This window comes from Rhinoderma darwinii, chromosome 11, assembly GCF_050947455.1.
Source record: "Rhinoderma darwinii isolate aRhiDar2 chromosome 11, aRhiDar2.hap1, whole genome shotgun sequence".
Taxonomy (NCBI): Eukaryota; Metazoa; Chordata; class Amphibia; order Anura; family Rhinodermatidae; genus Rhinoderma; species Rhinoderma darwinii.
The window spans coordinates 98,805,557-98,832,930 of NC_134697.1; the positions used below are offsets into that span (position 1 = coordinate 98,805,557).

General features: G+C 46.1%; 1 protein-coding gene across 1 annotated transcript; it reads left to right on the forward strand.

Moving 5' to 3' along the window:
* Window positions 1-1,776: 1,776 nt before the first annotated feature.
* On the forward strand, window positions 1,777-27,374 carry LOC142663100 (uncharacterized). Its single transcript, XM_075841401.1, has 12 exons — window positions 1,777-1,841; window positions 8,218-8,372; window positions 8,554-8,745; window positions 9,038-9,368; window positions 9,451-9,539; window positions 9,654-9,768; window positions 10,725-11,568; window positions 13,204-13,264; window positions 23,148-23,364; window positions 23,581-23,693; window positions 23,917-24,025; window positions 24,319-27,374. The coding sequence occupies exons 1-12, from the start codon at window positions 1,832-1,834 to the stop codon at window positions 25,143-25,145; spliced, it is 3,063 nt and encodes a 1,020-aa protein (XP_075697516.1). The 5' UTR covers window positions 1,777-1,831; the 3' UTR covers window positions 25,146-27,374.

The window sequence follows — 27,374 nt, forward strand, 5'->3', positions numbered from 1 at the left end:
GAGATCCAAGTTGCCAAGCGACAGCCTCGAAATCTGCAAAAAGGAGTGGGCCAGAATTCCATCTAACGTGTACAAACCTCATCATCAACTACAAAAAACGTCTGACTGCTGTGCTTGCCAACAAGGGTTTTGCCACCAAGTATTATGTCTTGTTTGCCAAAGGGATCAAATACTTATTTCTCTGTGCACAATGCAAATAAATATATATCATTTTGACTGTGTGATTTTCTGTTTTTTTTTTAATATAATCTATCTCTCACTGGTAAAATTAACCTAGCCTAAAAATTCTAGACTGTTCATGACTTTGACAGTGGGCAAACTTACAAAATCAGCAAGGGATCAAATACTAAATTCCTTCACTGTATAGGCACCTACCGGAAGGTCCCTCTGATGTCCTGTAGAGAAATACATAGATCGGATAGGGGCGTAAAAATCGTGCAGCGTGTCCAACATTTTTTCGGACAAATTTTCTGCTGCAGTAAAAAACACCCGTTTTTTCCAAGGCCGTTGTTATGGCCTCCCTGGATGATGCTGCAGAGGCGGTCACATGCAATGTAATGTCATCCCAGGAGGCCGGCCCTATGACGTCATTCGAGCCGGCCTCCTTGGATGACGTTTCAGCCCATGTGACCGCCGCTACAGCCTGTGATTGGCTGCAGCTGTCACATAAGATACGACGTCATCCCAGGAGTCCGGACTGAATGAAGCAACACAGACTTGTGGGTAAGTATGTCTTTTTTTTCTTTTTCCGTAGTTGCGATATTTACGGCGTAATCGCTGCGAATACGGCGCAAAAATCACAACTCTTGGCTTTCTGTTGCAGGATTTGTATCCCCATTGAATTCAATGGGGAGAAACCGCAACGGAAAATCCACTAAAACGTAGCATAAATTGACATTCTGCTCAATTAAAATCCACACCGCCGGTCATATTATTAACGTTTACTCTGCGGTTCTTTTTTCCGCATCGGGGGCCGGAAATTTACTAAATCTCATCCAATCCGCACGTAATATGCATCGTGTGCGTGTGGCCTAAAGGGGATGTCGAGGATTAGAAAAACGTGGTTAATTTCTTCTAAAAACAGCGCCACACCTGTCCACAGGTTGTGTGTGGCATTGCAGCTCAGCCCCAGTTACTTCAATGGAGCTGAGGTGCAATACCAGACACGACCTGTGGACAGGTGTGGCGCTGCTTCTGGAAGAAAGCAGCCATGGTTCTGTAATCCTACACAGACCATACGATATAACTAATTTTTTGTCGCTATCTGGAGCCCAAGCTCGGGGTGGTATTATGGTACCAAAAAACTGCTTAGAGCCGGAATACGGCGGCGTTAAGTGTATTGGTCTTTACTATACGCATCAATGGTGCTTGTATGGCAGCACATGGACGCTGTGCAGACAACCAATAGCTGCCTGTTCCAAAAACGCAGACACGATACGGAAAGATTTGCATCAATATCAATTTGGATCAGATGTTGTTGTCACCACTAGGGGGCATCTGTATACTGCTCCTATTCAGTGCAATAGGGATTCCCAGAGAAATTACCTAAACAACATGGCCTTCGTCGACGCTACAAGAAAATGGCCGCTGAGCCGCAGCTGCCTTGTATTGTTTTCTTACACTTGCGCGCTTTACAGTTGGCTGGCGCTGTGGCCATATTGAATTCTGGCATTGCCCGCAATCCGTGTAACGCGGTGAGCAGCAGCAGCCAATCACGTTACAGTTAGTACGTCACGTCAGAAGGCCGGAAGTAATTGCCGTGGGTGGAAGGATTACTTCCGGAGCGGGGTCCGATCGGCTGTTCGTGAGAAGATATCGGTCTTCTGGGCGTATGTATGTATGTATGTCTGGCGTCATGTACAATATCGTCAGCGTCTGTGGATATAGGGTCAGGGGTTATACAGTGGGGTGGGTTATAGGGCTGGGGGCGGGGCTTCTTTTTCTGCTTTTTATTTACAGCCCCTTGGAGATAAAGTGATTTCTTTTCTCGTTCTTTCTTAGACGTTTCTTGTGTTGTTGCCGGTTTAGACGTGTGTACGGCGATCAGCGATTAATCCCCCGCAGGGCGCGCCATTTTTTTCACCCTCCCGTTCCCAGGGTTGTAAATGTTTAATTTCTCAGTCGTTGCCGCTGTCTGGGGCTTGTACCGTATATGTGTATTTTTATCATTGTTTTTTCAAATAAACTGGTTTTGTTAGACCGCTGGCTGCCATGGCAACTCGTCGGTGGCCTGCAGTCATTTTCGGACCACCGGGTGACAGAAGGAGCGCACTCCCTCAGAAACCATTTAAATGCTGGACCCCAGCTAGTGACTGCGGCATCTAAGTGGTTAAATGGGCAGAATCAGAGGTAGCACCGATCCCGACCATACGAGAAACAGCCATCGGAAACTCGTGCAAGACTTAGACCAGGCTGCCCGGCCGAAGGACGGTTAATGATCTCCGTGACAAAGCGATCGGTGGTCACTAACTGACAAAAAATATATCAAATCTGAAAGTAAAAAAAACACGTGAAAAAATAAACAGAACTGGTATCGCCGCGTCCGTAGAAATCCGAACTATTACGATATACCCTCATTTAACCCCTTCCCGACATTTGACATATCCTGATTATAAGTGCCCTATCTCCTACATAATGTGATCAGCACTGTAATGTAGAGAACAGTGGTCCTAGTAATAAAGAGGCGGTCACCAGATTATGAATGTCCTATCTCCTACATAATGTGATCAGCGCTGTAATGTAGATAACAGGGGTCCTAGTAATAAAGAGGCGGTCACCAGATTATGATTGTCCACTCTCCTACATAATGTGGTCAGCACTGTAATATAGATAACAGTGGTCCTAGTAATAAAGAGGCTGTCACCAGATTATAAGTGCCCTGTCTCCTACATAATGTGATCAGCGCTGTAATGTAGATAACAGGGGTCCTAGTAATAAAGAGGCTGTCACCAGATTATAAGTGCCCCATCTCCTACATAATGTGATCAGCGCTGTAATATAGAGAACAGTGGTCCTAGTAATAAAGAGGCTCAATCACCGCATTATAAGTGTCCTATCTCCTACATAATGTGATCAGCGCTGTAATATAGAGAACAGTGGTCCTAGTATTAGAGAGGCTGTCACCAGATTATAAGTGCCCTGTCTCCTACATAATGTGATCAGCGCTGTAATGTAGATAACAGGGGTCCTAGTAATAAAGAGGCTGTCACCAGATTATAAGTGCCCCATCTCCTACATAATGTGATCAGCGCTGTAATATAGAGAACAGTGGTCCTAGTAATAAAGAGGCTCAATCACCGCATTATAAGTGTCCTGTCTCCTACATAATGTGATCAGTGCTGTAGATAGGGCACTTATAATCTGGTGACAGCCTCTTTATTACTAGGACCACTGTTATCTACATTACAGCGCTGATCACATTATGTAGGGGACAGGACACTTATAATGTGGTGATAGCCTCTTTATTACTAGGACCACTGTTATCTACATTACAGCGCTGATCACATTATGTAGGAGATGGGGCACTTATAATCTGGTGACAGCCTCTTTATTACTAGGACCACTGTTATCTACATCACAGCACCGATCACATTATGTAGGAGACAGGACACTTATAATGTGGTGACAGCCTCTTTATTACTAGGACCACTGTTCTCTACATTACAGCGCTGATCACATTATGTAGGAGATGGGGCACTTATAATCTGGTGACAGCCTCTTTAATCCCAGCCTCAGAAGACGATATAATATGTATATACATTAGTATTGCAGTATATAATGCGAGCGATCCAGTGATCGCTGGTTGAAGTCCCCTAGGGGAATTAATAAAAAAAAAAGTAACAAATTAGTAAAATAAAGTTGTTGTTTTTTTTTATATAAAAATAGAAAATTTAAAGTTAAAAAAACTCCCCTATTTTTTTCACTTTCTACCCCACAAATAATTTTTTCCCCATTTCCTAGTATATGGCACAATAAATGGTGCTACGAAAAACTACAACTCGTCCCGCAAAAATCAAGCCCTCATAGGACTATACCGACGGAAAAATAAAGACGTTATGGCTTTTGGAAGATGGGGAGGAAAAAATGAAAATCTGAAAGTTGTTTACGACGGGAAGGGGTTAATGGCAGAATTTCAGATTTTTGGGCACCTCGCCTCTCGTAAAAAGTGATCAAAAAGTCCTCACACCATGTAATGTGCCAAAAAGACTCCGTCCGATATGGGGGTGTGGCTTAAGATTCACCAAAATAACCGACCACAAGGAGGTGTGAAGACAGAAGTGACTAAAGCTGCGCCAAACTTATCCAACGTGAGCCATTGTGATAAACTTGGCGCATTTAGTCTTTAGCTTTAAAGCGATCCACCGATCCCATATGATGGAGTAATAATATCGGATGCCCTCCAGTTGCCTCCTATGTCGCGGATCCGCTGTTTTAGGGTCCCATGTGTGCTGACTCCAAATGCCTGCAGCGCTTTTAAGACTATAAGGCCCGATTCACACGAGCGTTGCATACGTCCTCATGACGGGCATTGTAACAACGGCCGTCACATGGAAGCAGGTTTTTCAGCGGGGCCGGTCACACGGCCGTTGTTTTAATGAACCGTGTAAAGGGTCTATTTTGTTCTGTTTTCACGGATCCCTCCATAGGCTCAGGTCTAAAACGGGTCCCGCACGAGGGCATCTTGGACGTGAAAAAGGATTTTTTTTTTCACGTCTGGGTTTTCCCATGTGAATTTGGTCTTAGGCTGAGGCACTCCCACTGTTCTCGGATTGGCCAGAGGTGCTCACGTGAGCAGTTCCATCCGACCCATGAACAGAGGGCGTGTCTTAGACTTAGAAGCGCTGCGGCGATTTTGAGATTACATGGAGGGGACACTAAACCGGCGGATTCACGGCATAGGGGGGGTCAACTGGAGGGCATCAGATATTACGCCATATCATATTTATGATTTTGTCCTGAAACTCGCTTTAAGGCTCCGTTCACATCTGTTCTCAATCGTTCTGGACATGGGGTTTTTTTTCGACGACGTTAACCTTTACGTGTTAATATTATTCTGTACGATTGTACAAATTTGTAGCGTTTTTATATATATCATTTTTTTTAGAGGTTTTATTATTTTGCAATACATTTAAAAAAACAAACAAACCTGTTTTATGGAAAACTTTATTATGTCCCCGGTTGCCCCCAGCTACCACTTAGATGCCTTGGTCACAATTGAACACCACATCTAAGGGTTAAACGGCTGAGATCCAAGTTATTTTCAATCCCGGCCTATTGCAGCGGTGTATCCGCTCCTGCCACATCCCGGTGCCGTACATTTACATGTACTTCCCAGCCTAGCCTTAAAGGGGTTGTCCAGCTTCTGACAACTGATGACCTATCCACTGGATAGGTCATCAGTATGTCCGGGGCGGGTCTGACACCTGGACCTCGCACCGATAAGCCGCTCCGGTGGCCTGCGGGCACCGTATGTTGTGGCACATAATGCTATGGACGGAGCCCGGAAGCAGTTGGCTCCGTACATAGCATAGCGGCTGTGCTGCAGGTCTGCTCCTATCCACTTGAACACAGTACTCGGCTGAGCCAACTGCTTCCGGCATGTACGTCCGGTGCACGGAGGCACCGGAGCAGCTGATCGGGGCCCGGGTGTCGGACCGCCTCAGGTCATGTATCCGGTGGATAGGTCATCAGTTGTCAGAACCTGGAAAACCCCTTTAACGGTTAACTAAACTTTTCATATGTGATAGAGACGCGTCAGAAGTTTGGATCGGTGGGGGTTCGAGCCCTGAAACCCACGGCAATCGCTAAAACAAAGCGGCAAAAGTGCTCGGGTAAATGCTCCGCTGTGCCGCTCCGGTTCTGAGCGGATGTACTCGGAGCGGTGTACGGCTTCAATAGAAAGTCTGAAGGCCAATCAAAAATGAAGCGAGACCGCATTCAGCCGCCTCGTTTTAGCGATCTGTGGGTTGTTTGGGACCCCCACCAATGAAAACTTCCGACAAGTCACTATGATATGTCAAGTTATTTAAAAGTTTATGAGTAAAATATAACATTTATTTATAACTCTCTAAAAACAGGGGTACAATCACCACTGTGAAAAAGCCCCACCGTGTGTATAAAAACGTATTAAATAATAAACACTGAGTTCATCAGGGGTCTGTAGCTTGGTCACTCTGGCCGGGATGCCAGCGATATTTAGTTCAGCAGCAGGTATTCTGCTGTACTCCACGGAAGCATGCTCGCATAGATGTCAGCGGCATGCTTCATTCTGGGACTCTGAGTTATTTAAAGCATCTGACTCCTCCCCCTGTCCTCGGCACCGCCAATCGAAACAGCCATGCTGCCACTCGCGACTCGATTGTGGCCTCTACTGCGCCTGCGCGTTCGGCTTTTGATGCGGTCGATGTTGGTTCCTGGCTGTCAGCTGATGGCCGGGAGTCACATGGACAGGTGTCACGAATTCGATTGGTGAGTATGATTGGCTGTTTTGATTGGCGGTGCCGAGGACAGGGGGAGGAGTCAGATGCTTTAAATAACTCAGAGTCCCAGAATGAAGCATGCCGCTGACATCTATGCGAGCATGCTTCCGTGGAGTACAGCAGAATACCTGCTGCTGAACTAAATATCGCTGGCATCCCGGCCAGAGTGACCAAGCTACAGACCCCTGATGATGAGTATTGAAACGCGTAGGGTCGGTTGTGAATAGGAATTTTTTAGCATTGGGAACACTAGCATTGTTTGTATACCTCAACACTAGGAGCTTCCGGTGCGGTTATCACGGACTCTAGTGTGAATTAGGGTCAAGACTATTGTTATGCCCATTTTTCAAATGCTGATTCCGTATTGATATTCTTGTTGAACACTGAACTATAGGAGGTTCACAATTGAATTAGAACTCAGTGTTTATTATTTAATACGTTTTTATACACACGGTGGGGCTTTTTCACAGTGGTGATTGTACCCCTGTTTTTAGAGAGTTATAAATAAATGTTATATTTTACTCATATATCGCACCAGTGAATCCTTTAAAATTGTTATGTTGTGGGAGCACAATTGAATATATCTTTGAAATACAGTGAATTATTTAAAAGTTTAGTTACACTTTAAGGAGTAGAAAGGGGTTGAAGGTCTTTTTCCACCTTTATTGTTAATGGCTTGTCATTAGCATAGATAATCAATGTGATGGTTGGGGGTTGTGTGATGGTAGTGACTCCCCCCCCCCCGATCAGCAGAACTAACGTGCTGCGATGTCACCGGCTGACATGCATGCGGCTGGAGCTCAGTCCCATTTAGAGGGGTATTCCCAGTATCCCCCCCCCCCCCCGTTCCTCCACACTGCACGACCGCAGTGAGAAGAACTTTGACTGGAACGCATAAGTTTCCCGCTCTAGTCAGTGTCTATGGGACTGACGGCCAAGTTTATTGTTGGGCTCTTTCTGTCAGTCCCATAGACATTGAGTGGTTCCCGTTTTTGCCTTCGTTTCGTTCTCTCCTGTGATTCCGCTGTTAGTGGAGAATTTTCCTCACCTCTTGGTGGGTCCTGTATACGCTGCATCTCTACATCTCTGCGCTGCTTTACAGAGGAATCTCTCCCCAAGGGTGTACTCACACCTTCAGGTATTGATCAGGTTTTTTAAGGCAAAACCAGGTATGGATCATAAAGGGAGTATAAAGGGCAGATACTTCTCCTATTATTTGAATCCACTTCTGGTTTTGGCTTCAAAACGTGCATAAAAAACCTGATCATTACCTGCAGGTGTGAATAGAGCCTTATGTTACTGCCATTAAGCTGTCTGCAGACATTGGGTTATCCGGGATTTTTTATAAATTGGCTTCAGGGCAGGGGATGGAATTACACAGTAAACCCCCTGAAGTGCCCCTTGCTGAGGTCCCGTTCTATGCTACTCCTCTCCCAGATGATCCTGTTGTAGTCACACGCTGTTCGGTCATGTGCTCTTGCAGCCAATCACTGGCCTCAGCGGTCACGTCTCGTTCGTGGCAGCTGAGGCCAGCGATGGCACGTGACTGCTACAGGATCTTCAGGGACCGGAGCGGCGGAAAATGGGACCTCCACACTGGAGCAGGGGGTGGAGTATCCATTAGTTTACTTTGTAATTCTATCCGCTGCCAATTTTAACCCCTTTAAGCTTCTTGAACCCCCCTCCTGCGTGGTGACGCAGCTATAACTCACGGGAATGTTGTTTCCATCTTATTCAGGTACTTTCAGTACCAGATCCTCCCAGTTAAAGTCTCCTCATAGTTTCCGTATGACGATGGTACTTTCTCCAACTGACCCAACAGGCATGGATAACGATAAAAACAACAAGATATTGAAGCTTACCCTCGAAATAATCTACCTGCTGAGCGGAGAGGTGAGGAGTTCTGGGATGTAAGTCAAAACAGAGAAGTGACCGGAGAGGCGAGAGACACTGATCGTGATGTCACACAAAATCCGTCTCTCTCTCTCTCAATGAAACGAGAGATTGACCAGAGAGGTGCGGGGTCCTGAGAATGTATATAGAGATATTTATTGGGGTCTCTCTTCTTACCTAGTATTACACAGTCGTAAAGAAGACTTGTGATGAAGCTGTGACCCCCGGCAGCCATACTGATAAGCTGGAAGAATGCAGCTGGATCCAGATTCCCAACAAGGTGCCGCCTTCTCGCTCGATATTACACGAAAATGACAATGAGCAGAAGATCCTGGACCTCACCAACAAGATCATTGAGCTTCTGACTGGAGAGGTGAGCGCTGCGGGGACAATGTTCACATCTGCGTTAGGGCTCTCCGTTATCCTGCTTCGTCACAGGAGCAGGAAAACGTAATTGTCGCGTGACGGAACTCAATGGCGTCCAGTGGAACCCGTTGGCTATAATGGGTTCCGTTACGGTATCCGTCATTTTGCCGGACAGAACAGTTCTGCATGGATCCTCCGACGCAGATGTGAACATGGGTGGTGGCGTCTGGATGGTGACTGGAGTCTTGGGTATGTCGGGTTCCTGTCCTTAACATTCCATGTATAAATCTTTTGTGCAGGAAGAAGATTATTTCAGAAGACGTAAGGACGTCAAAATAGAGGATCACCAGCCCCTCAACCCACCAGGTACAAGGATCGGGGTTGAGTGTAGGGAGGTCAAAATGGAGGATCACCAGCCCCTCACCCCACCAGGTACAAGGATCGGGGTTGAGTATAAGGAGGTCAAAATGGAGGATCACCAGCCCCTCACCCCACCAGGTGCAAGGATCGGGGATGAGTATAAGGAGGTCAAAATGGAGGATCACCAGCCCCTCACCCCACCAGGTACGAGGATCGGGGGTGACTGTAGGGAGGTCACAATGGAGGATCACCAGCCCCTCCCCTCACCAGGTACGAGGACACAGCGGTGTTGTATGTCACCTGGATATTCCATATAAATAATCTATTCAGTCACTGTGTGCGTTTCCTACAGATGGATCCAGTGCTAAAACTACGCCAGAGAGATGTCCCAGTCCTCCGTATTCCCAGGACTGTGCAGAGGAGAATACAGATAAAGCTGAGGTCTTGTCACATACCAAAGATCTGCTCTATGTTCTTGACATAATCTATGTAGCTGCGATATTCTGATTTGCAAATAGAAAAACAATATATCAGACAATATTATTCTGCTTTCAGGCTGAGGACCTTTTTATTATTAGAGTTGGCGACGTGGAGGATGACGATGGGATGTATGTTGTGAATGAGTGCCAGGAGGAGTATGAGACCCAAACCCTCGCTTCTATCCTAACAGGTAACAATCGCTTCCACCCAATGCCAGCCGTTCGTGCCTTTTTTGATGTCGCGTGTTGCTACTGGGTGGGAACGGGCGATGCTATTGCGTCATGGGATCACCCACTAGATGATTGACCTGGTCTTGGCACAGGTAGTGGTCACTTTCAGGTGACTGCTGCTTGCCTGCATCTTGTCAATGGGCTACTAAGATTTCTTGGTGGCTTGAGTTTTCCCTTCCATGCTCTTTGGGGCTTCACCCATAAGTCAAGTACGGGGGGAGAGTGGCTTCATCCTCCATCATCTAAGGGTATATTCGGACATTGCGGTTCAAGTGCAGTTTTTTGGATTCGGTTTTAATTGCAACATAGGGCCTGAATTTTGACTTCGATACCAATACTTTGTATTGTATTGTGATTCCCAATACCAAAACGATACGGATTCCCTGCGACGTGATCAAAGGGGGGGTTTCCCGTCTCATTTTTGCCCCTTGAATACTGTGGTCAGCTTTGATTGTGGCGGTCAAGGGGATCACAGCGGTGATCAGAGCGGCGCTGCAGCTGTGTATTACAGCCATTGCGTGATGTGATGTGGCCGGCGCCGCACTAATGAGCGCCGGCACTGACGACAGAGAATATGGGGGTGCTTTGCAGTGCACTCGCCATGTTCCCTGTCTTCAGTGCCGCCGCCACTCATTAGTGGAGCACTGGTCGCATCACATCATGCTGGTCACCAAATTCACGCACTACAATACTAAGCTGTGCGACAGCACAGCTTAGTATCGAAATACATGAATTCACGGTATTGAACCATTTGAGGGGGCACAACATCTAAATAGAATCGATATTTCTATGCGTCTTATTACACCCTAATTAACCTAATAAGTTAGTGTTTAATGTGCTTCACCCTCCTCCCACACACTTTGTGGTGTTCCTTGTTCTCTAAATCTCCTGGTTTTTTTTGTTTTTTTCCCCCCAGAGCCAGTAAGGAGATATTCATGTGAGAATTGCAGCAAATCTTTTTATCGGAAATCCCACCTTGTGGAACATCATAAAACTCACACAGGGGAGAAGCCGTTTATATGTTCTGAATGTGGAGACTGTTTTACACTTAAGGGAAACCTGGAGAGACATAAGAGAATTCACCGAGACGAAAGGCCGTTTCAGTGTCTGGATTGCGGCAAATGCTTTTTTCAGAAATCGGATCTTGTTGAACATCATAGAATTCACACGGGGGAGAAACCATATCCGTGTATTGAATGTGGGAAATGTTTTACAAAAAAATCTGCTCTTGTGAAACATCAGAAAACTCACACAGGGGAGAAGCCATTTTCATGTACTGAATGCGGGAAACGTTTTAGCCAGAATACTGGGCTTGTAGAACATCAAAAAATTCATAGGAATGAGAGACCGTTTTCGTGTTCGTTTTGTGGAAAATGTTTTACTCAGAAAGGAGCCCTCGCTGAACATCAGAGGATTCACACAGGGGAGAAGCTTTTTACCTGTTCAGACTGTGGAAAATCATTTACTAAGAATTCCGCTTTGGTCATTCATCAGAGATTTCACACGGGGGAGAAGCCATTTACGTGCTCGGAATGTGGGAAAGGCTTTACCCAGAAATCTGATCTTGTAAAACATCTTCGAATCCACACAGGAGAGAGACCATATTCGTGTTCAGTGTGTGGGAAGAGTTTTACCCAGAAGCCAGATCTTGTTGAACATGAAAGAATTCACACCGGGGAGAAGCCGTTTTCATGTCTGGAATGTGGAAGATGTTTTACCCACAGATCGAACTTTGTAAAGCATCAGTTTATTCACTCACAGTAGAGTGTTACTTCTTGATTTCCCATACCCCCATCTTCTACTTAGAATCACTGAAAGAAAATTGTTACTGACATTTTGCAGCAGTGAAGCAGAGTTGCTTTACAGCCCCATCCTTATCGTCACATCAGGTCTTAACCGTTCCAATAGTCGTATCAGTGTCTTAATGCAGAAGAGCTGTCGAGATGGGGAGCTAAAATCAGGGACCCCACTTTTTTTTATTTGAAACAGTAGGCACACTCGTTCTCTATCTCTACCTTTGGACAAAGCAAATTTGACACAATTTTAAAAGGTTCTTCCAGTTTCTATAGTACAGCTCACTTATTTCTTCCGATTTATAAGGTCTCTACTTGCAATCGACGAGCAGAAACATTCTTGTTCACATCCAGAGGCTGAAAACCTGTCCCAAGCCAGTACAAATAATACAAGCGAATGTCTCGTCATGAGAGAGATCTGCTACGCTGGAACGAGAATCTCACCATACAATGGCCACAAGAGAATAATAGAAAGTTGCGGGACATTATATTTGATAAAGATTAAGGAGTACATGTCATTACAAAAATAAAATCTTAATCTCTCCTAGGGCATATTAAAGGTAGCGCAGATATATTTTCTGTCTTCTCTTCCTGGTGTAGAATTGGAGAAACAGCTGGATCCCTCTCACAGCAAGGGCTTATTTAAACGAACGTGTAATACGTCTATGTTAGTCAATGGGGCTATTCAGACAGTCCGTGATTTTCACACAGCGTATGTCCGCTGCGTGAAACGCACGACATGGCCTATACTTGTGCGTTGTTCGCGCATCACGCACCCATTGAAGTCAATGGGTGGGTGAAAATCACGCACAGCACACGGAAGCACTTCCGTGTGACGCGCCTGATTCGCGCAACAGCAGTAAAAAGTATGAATGAAAACAGAAAAGCACCACGTGCTACAAACATACAAAAAGAGTGTCATAATGATGGCGGCTGCGTGAAAATCACGCAGCCACGCATCATATGGTGATGACACACGGAGCTGTTAAGTACCTTTTGCGCACGCAAAACGCACACACATGTAAATCCAGCCTTAGTCTCACACACAGGCTGAGGGAGAGTCTGTAACATCCTCTTACCGCTACAGCTTTTCTATAAAGGCACATTTTCTCTCTTACCGGAGCTCTTCCTGGTGTGGAATTGGAGAAATTAGCTATGTATTCTGACCATTCAGCTGCCTCCCTCTCCCCTCTCACAGCATGAGTCTCACTCGCAGGCTGAGGGAAAATCTGTAACCTCATGCCCTTTCCTCTTCCCTTTTCTATAAAGGCACATTTTGTCTTTAACCAGTTCTCTTACTGGTTTAGAATTGGAGAGCTAAGCTATGTACTCTGACCAAGCAACTTCCTCCCTCTCACAGCATGAGTCTCACACAGTGAGTCTGCAACATCATTCGCTTAACTCTTCCCTATGTCTTTACTTACTGTGTCACAGATTTTCTATAAAAGCACACTTTCTCTCTAACCGGGGCTCTTCCTGTTGTGAAATTGTAGAAATATTTTCGGACCAAGCAGCCGCCTCCCTCTCCCCTCTCACAGCATGAGTCTCGCACACAGGCTAAGTTTGCAACATCATTCGCTTTACTCTTCCTTATGTCTTTAGTTACTGTTGCACAGAAGATGAGTTTGTGAACATTTTCATAGATCCTGCAGATAGGGAAAAGGTGCTGGACAGTGAGGAAGATGCCACTTACCCTTAATAAGGTGCATTACAAGGTTTATATAGTCACCTATGCGACTGAATTATGCAAAATTAATTAGAACGACTCTTTAAGCTTCAAAGTGAAAAAATTCTCTAGGGTATGGGAAATCCAGCGTAGCGCCTATAGAAATATATGTACGTATGTTTTAAACCGCATCCGCAGAACCGGTCGTTTTAAGCAGAAAGCTCTGGGCGGGTCATTTTTTGTTTTAAGAATATCCATGTAAGGTGTGGAGTGTTGTGTGTGTGTTTTTGTTATTATATTTCTTCGGCATTCCCTCTACCCCCATGTAGATGATAATATATTTAAAGCTCTTGGTGCATGCGATGTGTCATTTAATTCTGTATGTGTTCTGTGCTCCTGTATTCCAAATATTAATAAAAGGTCTGGACATTTTCATGAAATCATAGAGCAATTGTAAAGGCTTAAAGTTGCGGGCAGGTCGGGACGTAGAGAGGAAGCTGCTTATACGTATCGGCTGACCGCTACGCTATGTATCACCTATGGTCAAGGCTACTCTGCACATTACCCAGTATATGCTGCTTTACATGTATTAATTGTATAAAACGTGACCACGATATTGTTTTGCTTCCGCTGGAGTCGTGTGTACAGAAGGTGCCCAGCACCACAAGCGGCGTCGACAGCCACATGTGAATTGCATAGGCGTATTTGGCAAATTGCACTCAGCGTGATCAAGCATGACCTCATAACTGCAGCTTAATACCTACAATAAATATATATATATTTTTTATTACATCTGTGTGTGTGGAGTTATTTCTACCTACGATACTTGAATTCATCACAATACGACTGGAAGGCCGGTTGTTTCCCCGAAACATTTACGTTTTCCAATAACCGTTCAGCCACAGAAGTGAACAGAACAGAACGTAGCTCCAATATAAGCATTGCTGTTTTCCACAGTCTGGAAGTACTGATTGAATGGAGCGCTTATGGGTTTAGGGTTCCGTGGCTGAGCGGCTACGGGCAGAGTAGTGGAGAAACATTCTTGGGATAGAAGAATTGAATGTCGCCATCGATTTGCCCGATGCCATTTCTGACTAAATACGCAGTACCAGATGTTACGTTTTGTGTAGGCTTAGTGGTGGGGCTGTTCTTCGAGGTTTGGCGCTTTCCTTCCAGTGACGGAAAATCTTAAGAATGGAGAAGGCCCAATGCTTTAAAGGCTATGTACACCTTTTTGAAAGCAAAATCTTTTTGTTTATTAAATGAATGTATTTTGTGTTTTTAAGCAACTTTCAAATTGACTTCTATTAAAAAAAAATATATATATAATGATACAGCTTCTATGTATCCTATCTACCTAGAAACAGTACCGGTCCCTCTCAGCCCGATTCCGTCAGTTCCACGGAGAGCAGGTCCTGCGTTTCTCTGACACACACAGGATCCGGCTAATATCGATTACATCTAAATTATGAGCTATGTCGAGATACGCAGGACCCGCTCTCGGGTCCGTTCAATTGAACTGACGGAATCGGGCTGGCAGAGAACGACACAGTTTCTACTTGGACAGGATATATAGAAGTTGTATCGTCGTTTTCTTAATAAAAGTAAATTAAAATGTTTTGATGGATTCGGCACAGAGAGAACAATACAGTTCCCATGTATACAGGACACGTCGAATCTGTATCGTAAAAACAAATTTTAAGAAAAGTCAATTAGAAAGTTGCTTAACACAAAATACATTCATTTACTTAATAAAATATATATCTATCGTGTATATACTGGGCGAGGATGTGGTGTCCAAGGCACAGTTTTTTGTTTTTTTTTTGACTCCGCTGCTTTTCTCTCTTTTACCAAATACAACCAAACTCTATGATACGCACCAAACCTAATTTCTCTCCTTTCCGATTCCTTATTATTTCACTTCGGCGATAGAAGCAACAACAGGTAAGTGTTACTGGACGTGGTGGAAAATCGAGTTGGATCGTAGGATTTTGGTTTGGGAGTGGTCAAGTGGTGGATATTCCAGTAGGAGTGGTGGATAAGAGCGGCAGGGGGGAAAGCCCGAAGAGGCTAACTAAAAAAATCAAAGAACGTTGAAAAAGTTATGTCATCCATAAGGTAGATATGTGGTAAATGTTACTTAGTGACTATTTTGTGTGGTATTACTATCTGTCTTACAAGCTTGGGAAATCAAATTTAAAAAAAATTATAATTTTTCTACATTTTAAATACATTTTGGTGGTTTCACAATTAAATACTGAATGTATCAACCAGAATTTACCACTAACATAAAGTACAATGTGTCACAAAAAACAATCTCAGAATTGCTTGTATATGTAGAAGCGCTAAGAAGTTATAATCACATGAATTGAGACATGTCCGGTTGGAAAACTGACTCGGTCAGGAAGGTGTAATCTGGGTGCGGCAGCAAGGCTTTAAACCAGGTGAAAAACTGCCTGGACTGAAGAAGATTTCTCCTGAGAGACACCATTAACATACAGATCCTCATTGCGGTCATCTGTAGCGGCTGCTCTCAGCTCTTGTATAATCTGTGTAATCTCTGTCTTTTTCGTTTGCCCGCTTGATGGCTGTACATCTGAAAGAAAAAGGAGACATTAGCCTAGGGCTGGGCAATTAATCGAAAAATAATCTAAATTTAGGGCAATTAATAGACAACATCTTGCGAATTTCGGTTTTATCAATTATTTCCCCCCGGTTTAAACTGTATCTGCATCTTCAGGATGCAGACACCATTGAATCCAATGGTAGAGCAGGGGACTGTCGTCATGGGTGCTCTCCTGTAATTGTCTGTGGGGCACTGTGGCTGTCATGGGTTCTCTCCTGTAACTGTCTGTGGGGCACTGTGGCTGTCATTATGGGTTCTCTCCTGTAACTGTCTGTGGGGCACTGTGGCTGTCATTATGGGTGCTCTCCTGTAACTGTCTGTGGGGCACAGTGGCTGTCATTATGGGTGCTCTCCTGTAACTGTCTGTGGGGCACTGTGGCTGTCATTATGGGTGCTCTCCTGTAACTGTCTGGCACTGTGGCTGTCATTATGGGTGCTCTCCTGTATCGGTCTGTGGGGTACTGTGATTGTCATTATGGTTGCTCTCCTGTAACTGTCTGTGGGGCACTGTGGCTGTCATTATGGGTGCTCTCCTGTAACTGTCTGTGGGGCACTGTGGCTGTCATTATGGGTGCTCTCCTGTATTGGTCTGTGGGGCACTGTGGCTGTCATTATGGTTGCTCTCCTGTATCGGTCTGTGGGGCACTGTGGCTGTCATTATGGGTGCTCTCCTGTAACTGTCTGTGGGGCACTGTGGCTGTCATTATGGGTTCTCTCCTGTATCGGTCTGTGGGGCACTGTGGCTGTCATTATGGTGCTCTCCTGTATCGGTCTGTGGGGCACTGTGGCTGTCATTATGGTGCTCTCCTGTATCGGTCTGTGGGGCACTGTGGCTGTCATTATGGGTGCTCTCCTGTATTGGTCTGTGGGGCACTGTGGCTGTCATTATGGGTGCTCTCCTGTAACTGTCTGTGGGGCACTGTGGCTGTCATTATGGGTGCTCTACTGTAACTGTCTGTGGGGCACTGTGGCTGTCATTATGGGTGCTCTCCTGTAACTGTCTGTGGGGCACAGTGGCTGTCATTATGGGTGCACTCCTGTAACTGTCTGTGGGGCACTGTGGCTGTCATTATGGGTGCTCTCCTGTAACTGTCTGTGGGGCTCTGTGGCTGTCATTATGGGTGCTCTCCTGTAACTGTCTGTGGGGCACTGTGGCTGTCATTATGGGTGCTCTCCTGTAACTGTCTGTGGGGCACTGTGGCTCTCATTATGGGTGCTCTCCTGTAACTGTCTGTGGGGCACTGTGGCTCTCATTATGGGTGCTCTCCTGTAACTGTCTGTGGGGCACTGTGGCTGTCATTATGGGTGCTCTCCTGTAACTGTCTGTGGGGCTCTGTGGCTGTCATTATGGGTGCTCTCCTGTAACTGTCTGTGGGGCACTGTGGCTGTCATTATGGGTGCTCTCCTGTAACTGTCTGTGGGGCACTGTGGCTGTCATTATGGGTGCTCTCCTGTAACTGTCTGTGGGGCACTGTGGCTGTCATTATGGGTGCTCTCCTGTAACTGTCTGTGGGGCACTGTGGCTGTCATTATGGGTGCTCTCCTGTAACTGTCTGTGGGGCACTGTGGCTGTCATTATGGGTGCTCTTCTGTAACTGTCTGTGGGGCACTGTGGCTCTCATTATGGGTGCACTCCTGTAACTGTCTGTGGGGCACTGTGGCTGTCATTATGGGTGCTCTCCTGTAACTGTCTGTGGGGCACTGCGGCTGTCATTATGGGTTCTCTCCTGTAACTGTCTGTGGGGCACTGTGGCTCTCATTATGGGTGCTCTCCTGTAACTGTCTGTGGGGTACTGTGATTGTCATTATGGGTGCTCTCCTGTAACTGTCTGTGGGGCACTGTGGCTGTCATTATGGGTGCTCTCCTGTAACTGTCTGTGGGGCACTGTGGCTCTCATTATGGGTGCTCTCCTGTAACTGTCTGTGGGGCACTGTGGCTGTCATTATGGGTGCACTCCTGTAACTGTCTGTGGGGCACTGTGGCTCTCATTATGGGTGCTCTCCTGTAACTGTCTGTGGGGCACTGTGGCTGTCATTATGGGTTCTCTCCTGTAACTGTCTGTGGGGCACTGTGGCTGTCATTATGGGTTCTCTCCTGTAACTGTCTGTGGGGCACTGTGGCTCTCATTATGGGTGCTCTCCTGTAACTGTCTGTGGGGCACTGTGGCTGTCATTATGGGTGCTCTCCTGTAACTGTGGGGCACTGCGGCTGTCATTATGGGTGCTCTCCTGTAACTGTCTGTGGGGCACTGTGGCTGTCATTATGGGTGCTCTCCTGTAACTGTCTGTGGGGCACTGTGGCTGTCATTATGGGTGCTCTCCTGTAACTGTCTGTGGGGCACTGTGGCTCTCATTATGGGTTCTCTCCTGTAACTGTCTGTGGGGCACTGCGGCTGTCATTATGGGTGCTCTCCTGTAACTGTCTGTGGGGCACTGTGGCTGTCATTATGGGTTCTCTCCTGTAACTGTCTGTGGGGCACTGCGGCTGTCATTATGGGTGCTCTCCTGTAACTGTCTGTGGGGCACTGCGGCTGTCATTATGGGTGCTCTCCTGTAACTGTCTGTGGGGCACTGTGGCTGTCATTATGGGTTCTCTCCTGTAACTGTCTGTGGGGCACTGCGGCTGTCATTATGGGTGCTCTCCTGTAACTGTCTGTGGGGCACTGTGGCTGTCGTTATGGGTGCTCTCCTGTAACTGTCTGTGGGGCACTGCGGCTGTCATTATGGTGCTCTCCTGTATCGGTCTGTGGGGCACTGTGGCTGTCATTATGGGTGCTCTCCTGTAACTGTCTGTGGGGCACTGTGGCTGTCATTATGGGTGCTCTCCTGTAACTGTCTGTGGGGCACTGTGGCTGTCATTATGGGTGCTCTCCTGTAACTGTCTGTGGGGCACTGCGGCTGTCATTATGGGTGCTCTCCTGTAACTGTCTGTGGGGCACTGTGGCTGTCATTATGGGTGCTCTCCTGTAACTGTCTGTGGGGCACTGTGGCTGTCATTATGGGTGCTCTCCTGTAACTGTCTGTGGGGCACTGTGGCTCTCATTATGGGTTCTCTCCTGTAACTGTCTGTGGGGCACTGCGGCTGTCATTATGGGTGCTCTCCTGTAACTGTCTGTGGGGCACTGCGGCTGTCATTATGGGTGCTCTCCTGTAACTGTCTGTGGGGCACTGTGGCTGTCATTATGGGTTCTCTCCTGTAACTGTCTGTGGGGCACTGCGGCTGTCATTATGGGTGCTCTCCTATAACTGTCTGTGGGGCACTGCGGCTGTCATTATGGGTGCTCTCCTGTAACTGTCTGTGGGGCACTGTGGCTGTCATTATGGGTGCTCTCCTGTAACTGTCTGTGGGGCACTGCGGCTGTCATTATGGGTGCTCTCCTGTAACTGTCTGTGGGGCACTGCGGCTGTCATTATGGGTGCTCTCCTGTAACTGTCTGTGGGGCACTGCGGCTGTCATTATGGGTGCTCTCCTGTAACTGTCTGTGGGGCACTGTGGCTGTCATTATGGGTGCTCTCCTGTAACTGTCTGTGGGGCACTGCGGCTGTCATTATGGGTGCTCTCCTGTAACTGTCTGTGGGGCACTGTGGCTGTCATTATGGGTTCTCTCCTGTAACTGTCTGTGGGGCACTGTGGCTGTCATTATGGGTGCTCTCCTGTAACTGTCTGTGGGGCACTGTGGCTGTCATTATGGGTGCTCTCCTGTAACTGTCTGTGGGGCACTGTGGCTGTCATTATGGGTGCTCTCCTGTAACTGTCTGTGGGGCACTGTGGCTGTCATTATGGTGCTCTCCTGTAACTGTCTGTGGGGCACTGTGGCTGTCATTATGGGTGCTCTCCTGTAACTGTCTGTGGGGCACTGTGGCTGTCATTATGGTGCTCTCCTGTAACTGTCTGTGGGGCACTGTGGCTGTCATTATGGGTGCTCTCCTGTAACTGTCTGTGGGGCACTGCGGCTGTCATTATGGGTGCTCTCCTGTAACTGTCTGTGGGGCACTGTGGCTGTCATTATGGGTTCTCTCCTGTAACTGTCTGTGGGGCACTGTGGCTCTCATTATGGGTGCTCTCCTGTAACTGTCTGTGGGGCACTGCGGCTGTCATTATGGGTGCTCTCCTGTAACTGTCTGTGGGGCACTGCGGCTGTCATTATGGGTGCTCTCCTGTAACTGTCTGTAGGGCACTGTGATTGTCATTATGGGTGCTCTCCTGTAACTGTCTGTGGGGCACTGTGGCTGTCATTATGGGTGCTCTCCTGTAACTGTCTGTGGGGCACTGTGGCTCTCATTATGGGTGCTCTCCTGTAACTGTCTGTGGGGCACTGTGGCTGTCATTATGGGTGCTCTCCTGTAACTGTCTGTGGGGCACTGCGGCTGTCATTATGGGTGCTCTCCTGTAACTGTCTGTAGGGCACTGTGATTGTCATTATGGGTGCTCTCCTGTAACTGTCTGTGGGGCACTGCGGCTGTCATTATGGGTGCTCTCCTGTAACTGTCTGTAGGGCACTGTGATTGTCATTATGGGTGCTCTCCTGTAACTGTCTGTGGGGCTCTGTGGCTGTCATTATGGGTGCTCTCCTGTAACTGTCTGTGGGGTACTGTGATTGTCATTATGGGGTGTTGCATTTCCACATTTGCTATTATTTCTTGGAACAACATGGTGGCGGCTGATCTCGGGTCACATAATGAAGCTGAGTGCTGCCCATCAGACGCTGGGGAGCCTAGGCAGGCACAGGAGGTAAGCGCGGGGGACATATGTGGCAGGCATTATATGTGGGCATCTCTGACAGTGTATGGGGCTATACCTGGCACTGTATGTGGGCATCTCGAGCACTACAGGGTGGGGGAGGCTCAATTTCAGACTCATTCGAAGTCCAAAATGAGGTCAAAATGATATTTGCTTCTGGGGGTTCCTTCTCCTCAAGTTTCCAATTCGGAGGGTGTGCTGATATTCCTGCGCTCCAGGGTAATTGTATAATAATGGCCTCCTGCTGGAGAACAAGCCTGGTCTGAGGTAACCACACTGGAGGTGTCTGATATGTCCTCACTGTTTTACTTCTCCTCCCATACACTGGTAACTGTCCCATCAGACTACAACAAAATGTCGCCGCCGAGACAGCTACAGAAGGCTACAAGAAAATGGCCGCCACTGTCCGGCATTCACACCGCGGTCATATTTGATTTGGGCGCCGCTTGTACACAGGGCTAGGAGGACAGACAATCGAGCGCGGATGAGTCACGTGTGCTCCGCGAGCGGCCAGGAAGTAATAGGGGGGAGGAAGAATGACTTCCCGGACGAATTCAGGGCGTCTCAAAGCGAGCGGTTAAGTGTCTGCAGTGAGTATGTATTCATCGCTATACCTCCAGTATCTGCTGTTATGTTGGGGTCTCCACTAAGGCGTGTCCTGTCTGCTCCCAAGGGTGATAGCGCTCAGTGTAGTTCTCCAATAAGACATTAGTAATACTATCCAGAGGCAGACCGTATAATCTAACCCAGAGCACAGTACAGGGACCCTGAAGAAGAGATAGAGGGAATATTTCATCCTGGAGGTTACTGTGTATTGGTCCCCCGTGTTTGGGCGCTGTATTGGTCCCCCGTGTTTGGGCGCTGTATTGCCCCTGGTGTTTGGGCGCTATGTTGGTCCTGTTGTTTGGGCGCTGTATTGCCCCCGGTGTTTGGGCGCTGTATTGCCCCCGGTGTTTGGGCGCTGTATTGCCCCCGGTGTTTGGGCGCTGTTTTGCCCCCGGTGTTTGGGCGCTGTATTGCCCCCGGTGTTTGGGCGCTGTATTGCCTCCGGTGTTTGGGCGCTGTATTGCCTCCGGTGTTTGGGCGCTGTGTTGGTCCTGGTGTTTGGGCGCTGTGTTGGTCCTGGTGTTTGGGCGCTGTGTTTTTTCCTGGTGTTTGGGGGTGCTGTGTTGGTCCTGGTGTTTGGGGGTGCTGTGTTGGTCCTGGTGTTTGGGCGCTGTGTTGGTCCTGGTGTTTGGGCGCTGTGTTGGTCCTGGTATTTGGGCGCTGTGTTGGTCCTGGTGTTTGGGCGCTGTGTTGGTCCTGGTGTTTGGGCGCTGTGTTGGTCCTGGTGTTTGGGCGCTGTATGGAATCGTTGTGTTATTATTGTTTCATCATGTGAAGGTACAAACTCCTTTATAGTTCGTGTATTTTAGAAAATGTCTGTTCAGGTACGTGCCTTACAGGATCCTCTCAGTTTCCCTCATGAGACAGGGGTATGGACCCTAAAGCTCACCCTATAAATAATCTGCCTGCTGCTTGGTGGGAGAATCCGGCAATTATGTCGCACAACGTCCATACGCTTCTCCGCATTCCTTACTTTTCTACTTAAATAAATTCGGAGCTATGAGTTGGGGTTTGTTCACACGCAGAATTTTCAGCTGTATTTCGTGGGTGTAAACGCCTTGAAATACGCCTGAAAAAACGGTAGCTGAAAGCCTACAAATCTCTGCCCCTTGAAATCAATGGGAGGAAAAAAAACGCCGTGTTAAAAGGAGAATGTCACTTGAGCCGTTTTTGGAGCTGTTTTTTGTTGTGTCAATAGAAAAACCGCTCCAAAAACGCCTCAAAATAACGTTTTTTAGCTTCAAAAACGGTCGAAAATCGGTAATTTTCAGCTGTGTTTGATTCTGCGTGTGAACATACCCTTAGGGAGAAGGCTCCGGTCTGACTCTCTCATGGTGGGCATATAGTCATTGGTAGCTGGTATTAATCATACTGTACAGACGTTCAATAAAGCCTCCCTCCCCACTGTGACGAGGATGGTTGGCTTCTCCATTTGGGATTGGCTGCCAGGAAGAGCTATAGAAGGAAGATAGAAACTAATTTAGTCCTGTGGAATCTACATCACTGACAACAGTAGTTGTCATACTACTCTATATAATTTTACTGAATTTTTCATCTTTGGCCGAACAAAAAACTAGACATGACCAGAGAAGTGAGGAATTCTGGGAATGCGTATAGTGATTTGTATGACTCTTTACACAGGAATATACAATAGCGAAGACACCATCTGAAGAGTATGTGATGCTCAGCAGACATTCCTATGGGTCAGCAGAATAAAACAAGACCCAGAGGGCCATCACAACGTCTTCACCTCACTCACTGATACATGAGAAGATCCTGGACCTCCCCAACAAGATCATTGAGCTGCTGACTGGAGAGGTGACACTGCCGGGAATGCTGGGACATTATATAATAACACAAGGTATAATGTGTCTGGGTGATGACTGTATCATTGTGTGTCAGGTTCCTATAAGGTGTCAGGATGTCGCCCCCTCACATCACCGGGTAAGAAGGATCTGTACAAGGATCTCATGATGGAGGACCACCAGAACTGCACACCACCGGGTAAGAGGGATCCGTACAAGGACGTCATGATGGAGGACCACCGGAACCGCACACCACCGGGTAAGAAGGATCTGTACGAGGACGATATGACGGAGGACCACCGGAACAGCACACCACCGGGTAAGAGGAGACTTTCATTGCTTGTATACTTGAGCGGTATTGATAGTCCCCTAGATACGCTGCGAATTATTCGCAGTAAAAGACACGAATTGTTGAAATTGATAGTCTTCAAAAATAGCAGAATACGGTTGTAAGTCCTGAACACCATAAAGTGTGCGTGAGGTTTTATCCATGTCTTCTTACCCAGTCTTGAGTTACCACATGTGTCTTCTACAGGTGGGACCTTTCACAGAACTACCCCAGAGAGATGTCCCAGTCTTCTTCGTTCCCAGGATTGTCCAGAGGAAAATCATGATGACCCACAGGATCATGAGTTTGATCAAGCTGAGGTCTCACCAGATTGTACATCTACACTTTATGATCTTTGAAGAGATCTTTTTTTTTTTTTTATGTTTTTTTTATATCTATAATTCGATTTATTGTTTAATTACAATTTTTTTTTATACATTTTAGTATATTGTTGATAATATAAATTACTACATAGTATTTTTGTAAGCGTTTGGTCAGCTATCCGGGTAATGAACCTTACGTTGTTATTTTGTTGGCTGTCAGGTTGAAGACCAGTTGATAATTAAAGTTGAAGATCTAGATGATGAAGAAATATATGTTATGAGTGATGGCCGGTATAAAGAGGAAGGAATGTCTGCCGACATTAGCACTGGTAAGGAAAATTGCTGCCATTGGAAAGCCATTGCTCGCTATTTGGCTCATTGAACATAGGGACTTGCCGTCATCTAACATAACGGAGGCTCAGTCTGTTGTCCCTATAAGTATCACGGTCCAGTTGCTCCATTACGGTGAGTTATGATCTTACGATGGCTCCTACTTTAGTCTCCACCATAGATAGGTACTCAAGTCCATCTCCATATAAGTTGCTTCTATCATTTCCAACAATTTGTCTTTATCTGTTGATCTCATTCTGCTGTATTTGATCGAGATTTCTATGTTTTTCAGAACAGGGAAGATCGTATGAGCATTGTAGTAAATCTTTAACTGAGAAATCGCAAGAAATTAAAAAGACGAAAGTGAAGCCATTTATATGTCCTGAATGTGGAGACTGTTTTACACTTAAAGGAAACCTTGAAAGACATAAAAGGATTCACAGAGACGATAGGCCGTTTGAGTGTCTAGAATGTGGGAAATGCTTTTTCCACAGATCCGATCTTGCTGATCATCAGAGAATTCACACCGGGGATAAGCCGTATCCATGTTCGGAATGCGGGAAATGCTTTATCAAGAAATCAGTTCTTGCGAAACATGAAAAAATTCACACGGTAGGCAAGCCGTTTTCATGTTCGGAATGTGGGAAACGTTTTAGCCAGGAATCCGGTCTCTTAGGACATCAAAAAATTCATCGAAATGAAAGGCCTTTCTCGTGTTCATATTGCGACAAAAGTTTTACCCTGAAAGGAGGCCTCGCTGAACATGAGAGGATTCACACAGGGGAGAAGCTATTTTCGTGTTCGGAATGTGGGAAATCATTTACTAAGAATTCAGCTCTAGTTATTCATCAGAGATTTCACACTGGAGAAAAGCCATTTACGTGTTCAGTATGTAAGAAAAGTTTTACCCAGAAGTCAGACCTGGTTAAACATCTCCGAATCCACTCAGGAGAGAAGCCATTTTCGTGTTCCGTATGTGGGAAAAGTTTTACCCAGAAATCTGATCTTATTGAACATGGAAGAATTCACACAGGGGAGAAACCATACTCCTGTTTGGAATGTGGAAGAAGTTTTAATCACAGGTCAAATTTTTTGAAACATCAGATTCTTCACAAATAATAATGTAACACCGGATTTCAGTAATAGGTAGAAATCATGTGATCTCCCACTACCTGTAAGTTCTACTTGGAGCCTAAAGGTCCTATGAAACCATATAGCTGCGATATATCTACCCCTCCTTGTACTGTATTCCTCACCAGTTCCAGAATGGAGGCATTGGGAAAGCAACTTTTAACCGAATCTCGGTTTCTGACTCTTTAAACTGTGTCAAAGTATCATCTCATTTTTAGAGAAACCGAGCCTAACTGCACTTAGGTTTTTCATTGAGTCACTCTGTAGGACCGGTGATGGCACGTTTCTATACCTTCGATAAAGAAGATCTTATTAAACAGTACTAATCTTTCTTCACCCTTGTTGGTACCTTATAAGGCCTGTATGACTTTGAAGACAAAAACAAGACAGGCGCACATAGCGCATCAACTGTGGAGAGGGTGAAGGCACAGAGGAAATAGGCAAAAGTGCTCACCTGGTGGAGTTGTACTGGGGGCACAACACCCTGGAATGCATCTCTGTGGTGAAGGTGGAGAACTGCTGTTGCTGATCCGCTCCGGAGCCTCCAAGGCTCCGTTGGTAGATTGATGCAAAAAGGGGTGGAAAAATATCGGATATTTGTATTTTTCAGCGTTCTCCTGGGTATCCGTATGCGATAGTTGCCTCTCCAGGTAGGGTAGAGGTTCCCTCAGAGGGGGATTTATTTCTCCAATATTGATTCGAAGCACGGTATAAGATTATACATGCGTTTATTCCATTTATCATTCGTAGCTACGCGTTTAAAGATCGAACCAATCTCTTCCTCAGGCTGACAAAACACATCCAATATTTTTCACCCCTTTTTGCATGCTGTATAACAAACGTTGTTCTAGCTATTGTACTTTTCCTTTCCAATTCATATCATAACATATTGGAATTGATTTGATTTTTTATTATGTGTGACTTTAAATTTTAGTGGTAACTCCCTTCCATGTCCTTAGAAATCTGTTGGCAAAATGTAGACTGGACCAACCAGCTATTATACAGTGTGCTGTATCTCCTGATGGGTTTACAAGAAGGCCTGAAAACTGCCTTCCCTTTAGAGCATTGAGTTTAATTATGATAAATCTATTAAGAAATTGCTATTGTACTGTTCCTGGGATTTCGTTGTAGCAGTTACATTTGTAAAGCAGGAAAGGGAAAGTAAAGAATTTTCAGATGGTTTTTGTACTCCGCATCCTATTCCATTTAAGTAATGTCTTTAACTAGGTTAACTTCTGAAGACTCCTCGATTTTATTTATTTTTTATCGAAATTTTAATGTTGTATTCCTATATTAAAACATTGAGGTTGATTTTTCTTCTTTTAACCTTCTCCCAGTAAAATACTATTAAATTGTTGTTTCCTAGGGTGAGCTCCTCTGATGGCCACATGTTACGTGAAATAGATGTAGAGTGAAAATGGGCATATTCACCAATCAGTCATAACATTAAAACCACCTGCCTAATATCGTGTAGGTCCCCTTATGCCGCCAAAACCGCTCTAACCCGTCGAGGCATGGACTTCACAAGACCTCTGAAGGTGTCCTGTGGTATAGGGCACCAAAACGTTAGTAGAAGATCCTTCAAGACCTGTAAGTTATGAGGTGGGGCCTCCATGAATCTGACTTGTTTTTCCAGCACATCCCTTGGATGCTCAATTGGTTTGAGATTTGGGAAATTTGGAGTCAACATCTTCAACCCTTTGTCATGTTCCTCAAATCGTTCCTGAATAATGTCTGCAGTGTGGCAGGGGCGTTATCCTGCTGTAAGAGGCCACTGCCATTAGGGAATACCATAGCCATGACGGGGTGTACTTGGTCTGAAACAATGTTTTAGTAGATGGTACGTAATCCACATGAATGCCAGGACCAATGCGTCCCAGCAGAACATTGGCCAGGTCATGACACTGCCCCGCCAGCTTGTCTTCCCATGGGGCCATTTCTTCCCCAGGTAAGCATTGCACTTGCCGTTCACATGATCTAAAAGGAAACGTGATCCATCAGACCACCTTCTTCCATTACTCCATGGCCCAGTTCTGATGCTAAAGTGCCTATTATAGGTGCATCTCCGGACTCAAAGAGAAGACCACCACCCCTGGGACTGAATCATCAATATCAGACTAGGAAGAGGAATTTAATAATCTGATGGTGAATGTTTCTTTTGTTGAATTGACTGATATACAGAAAAGGGTCCTTGAAGAGGCTCTGTCACCAGATTTT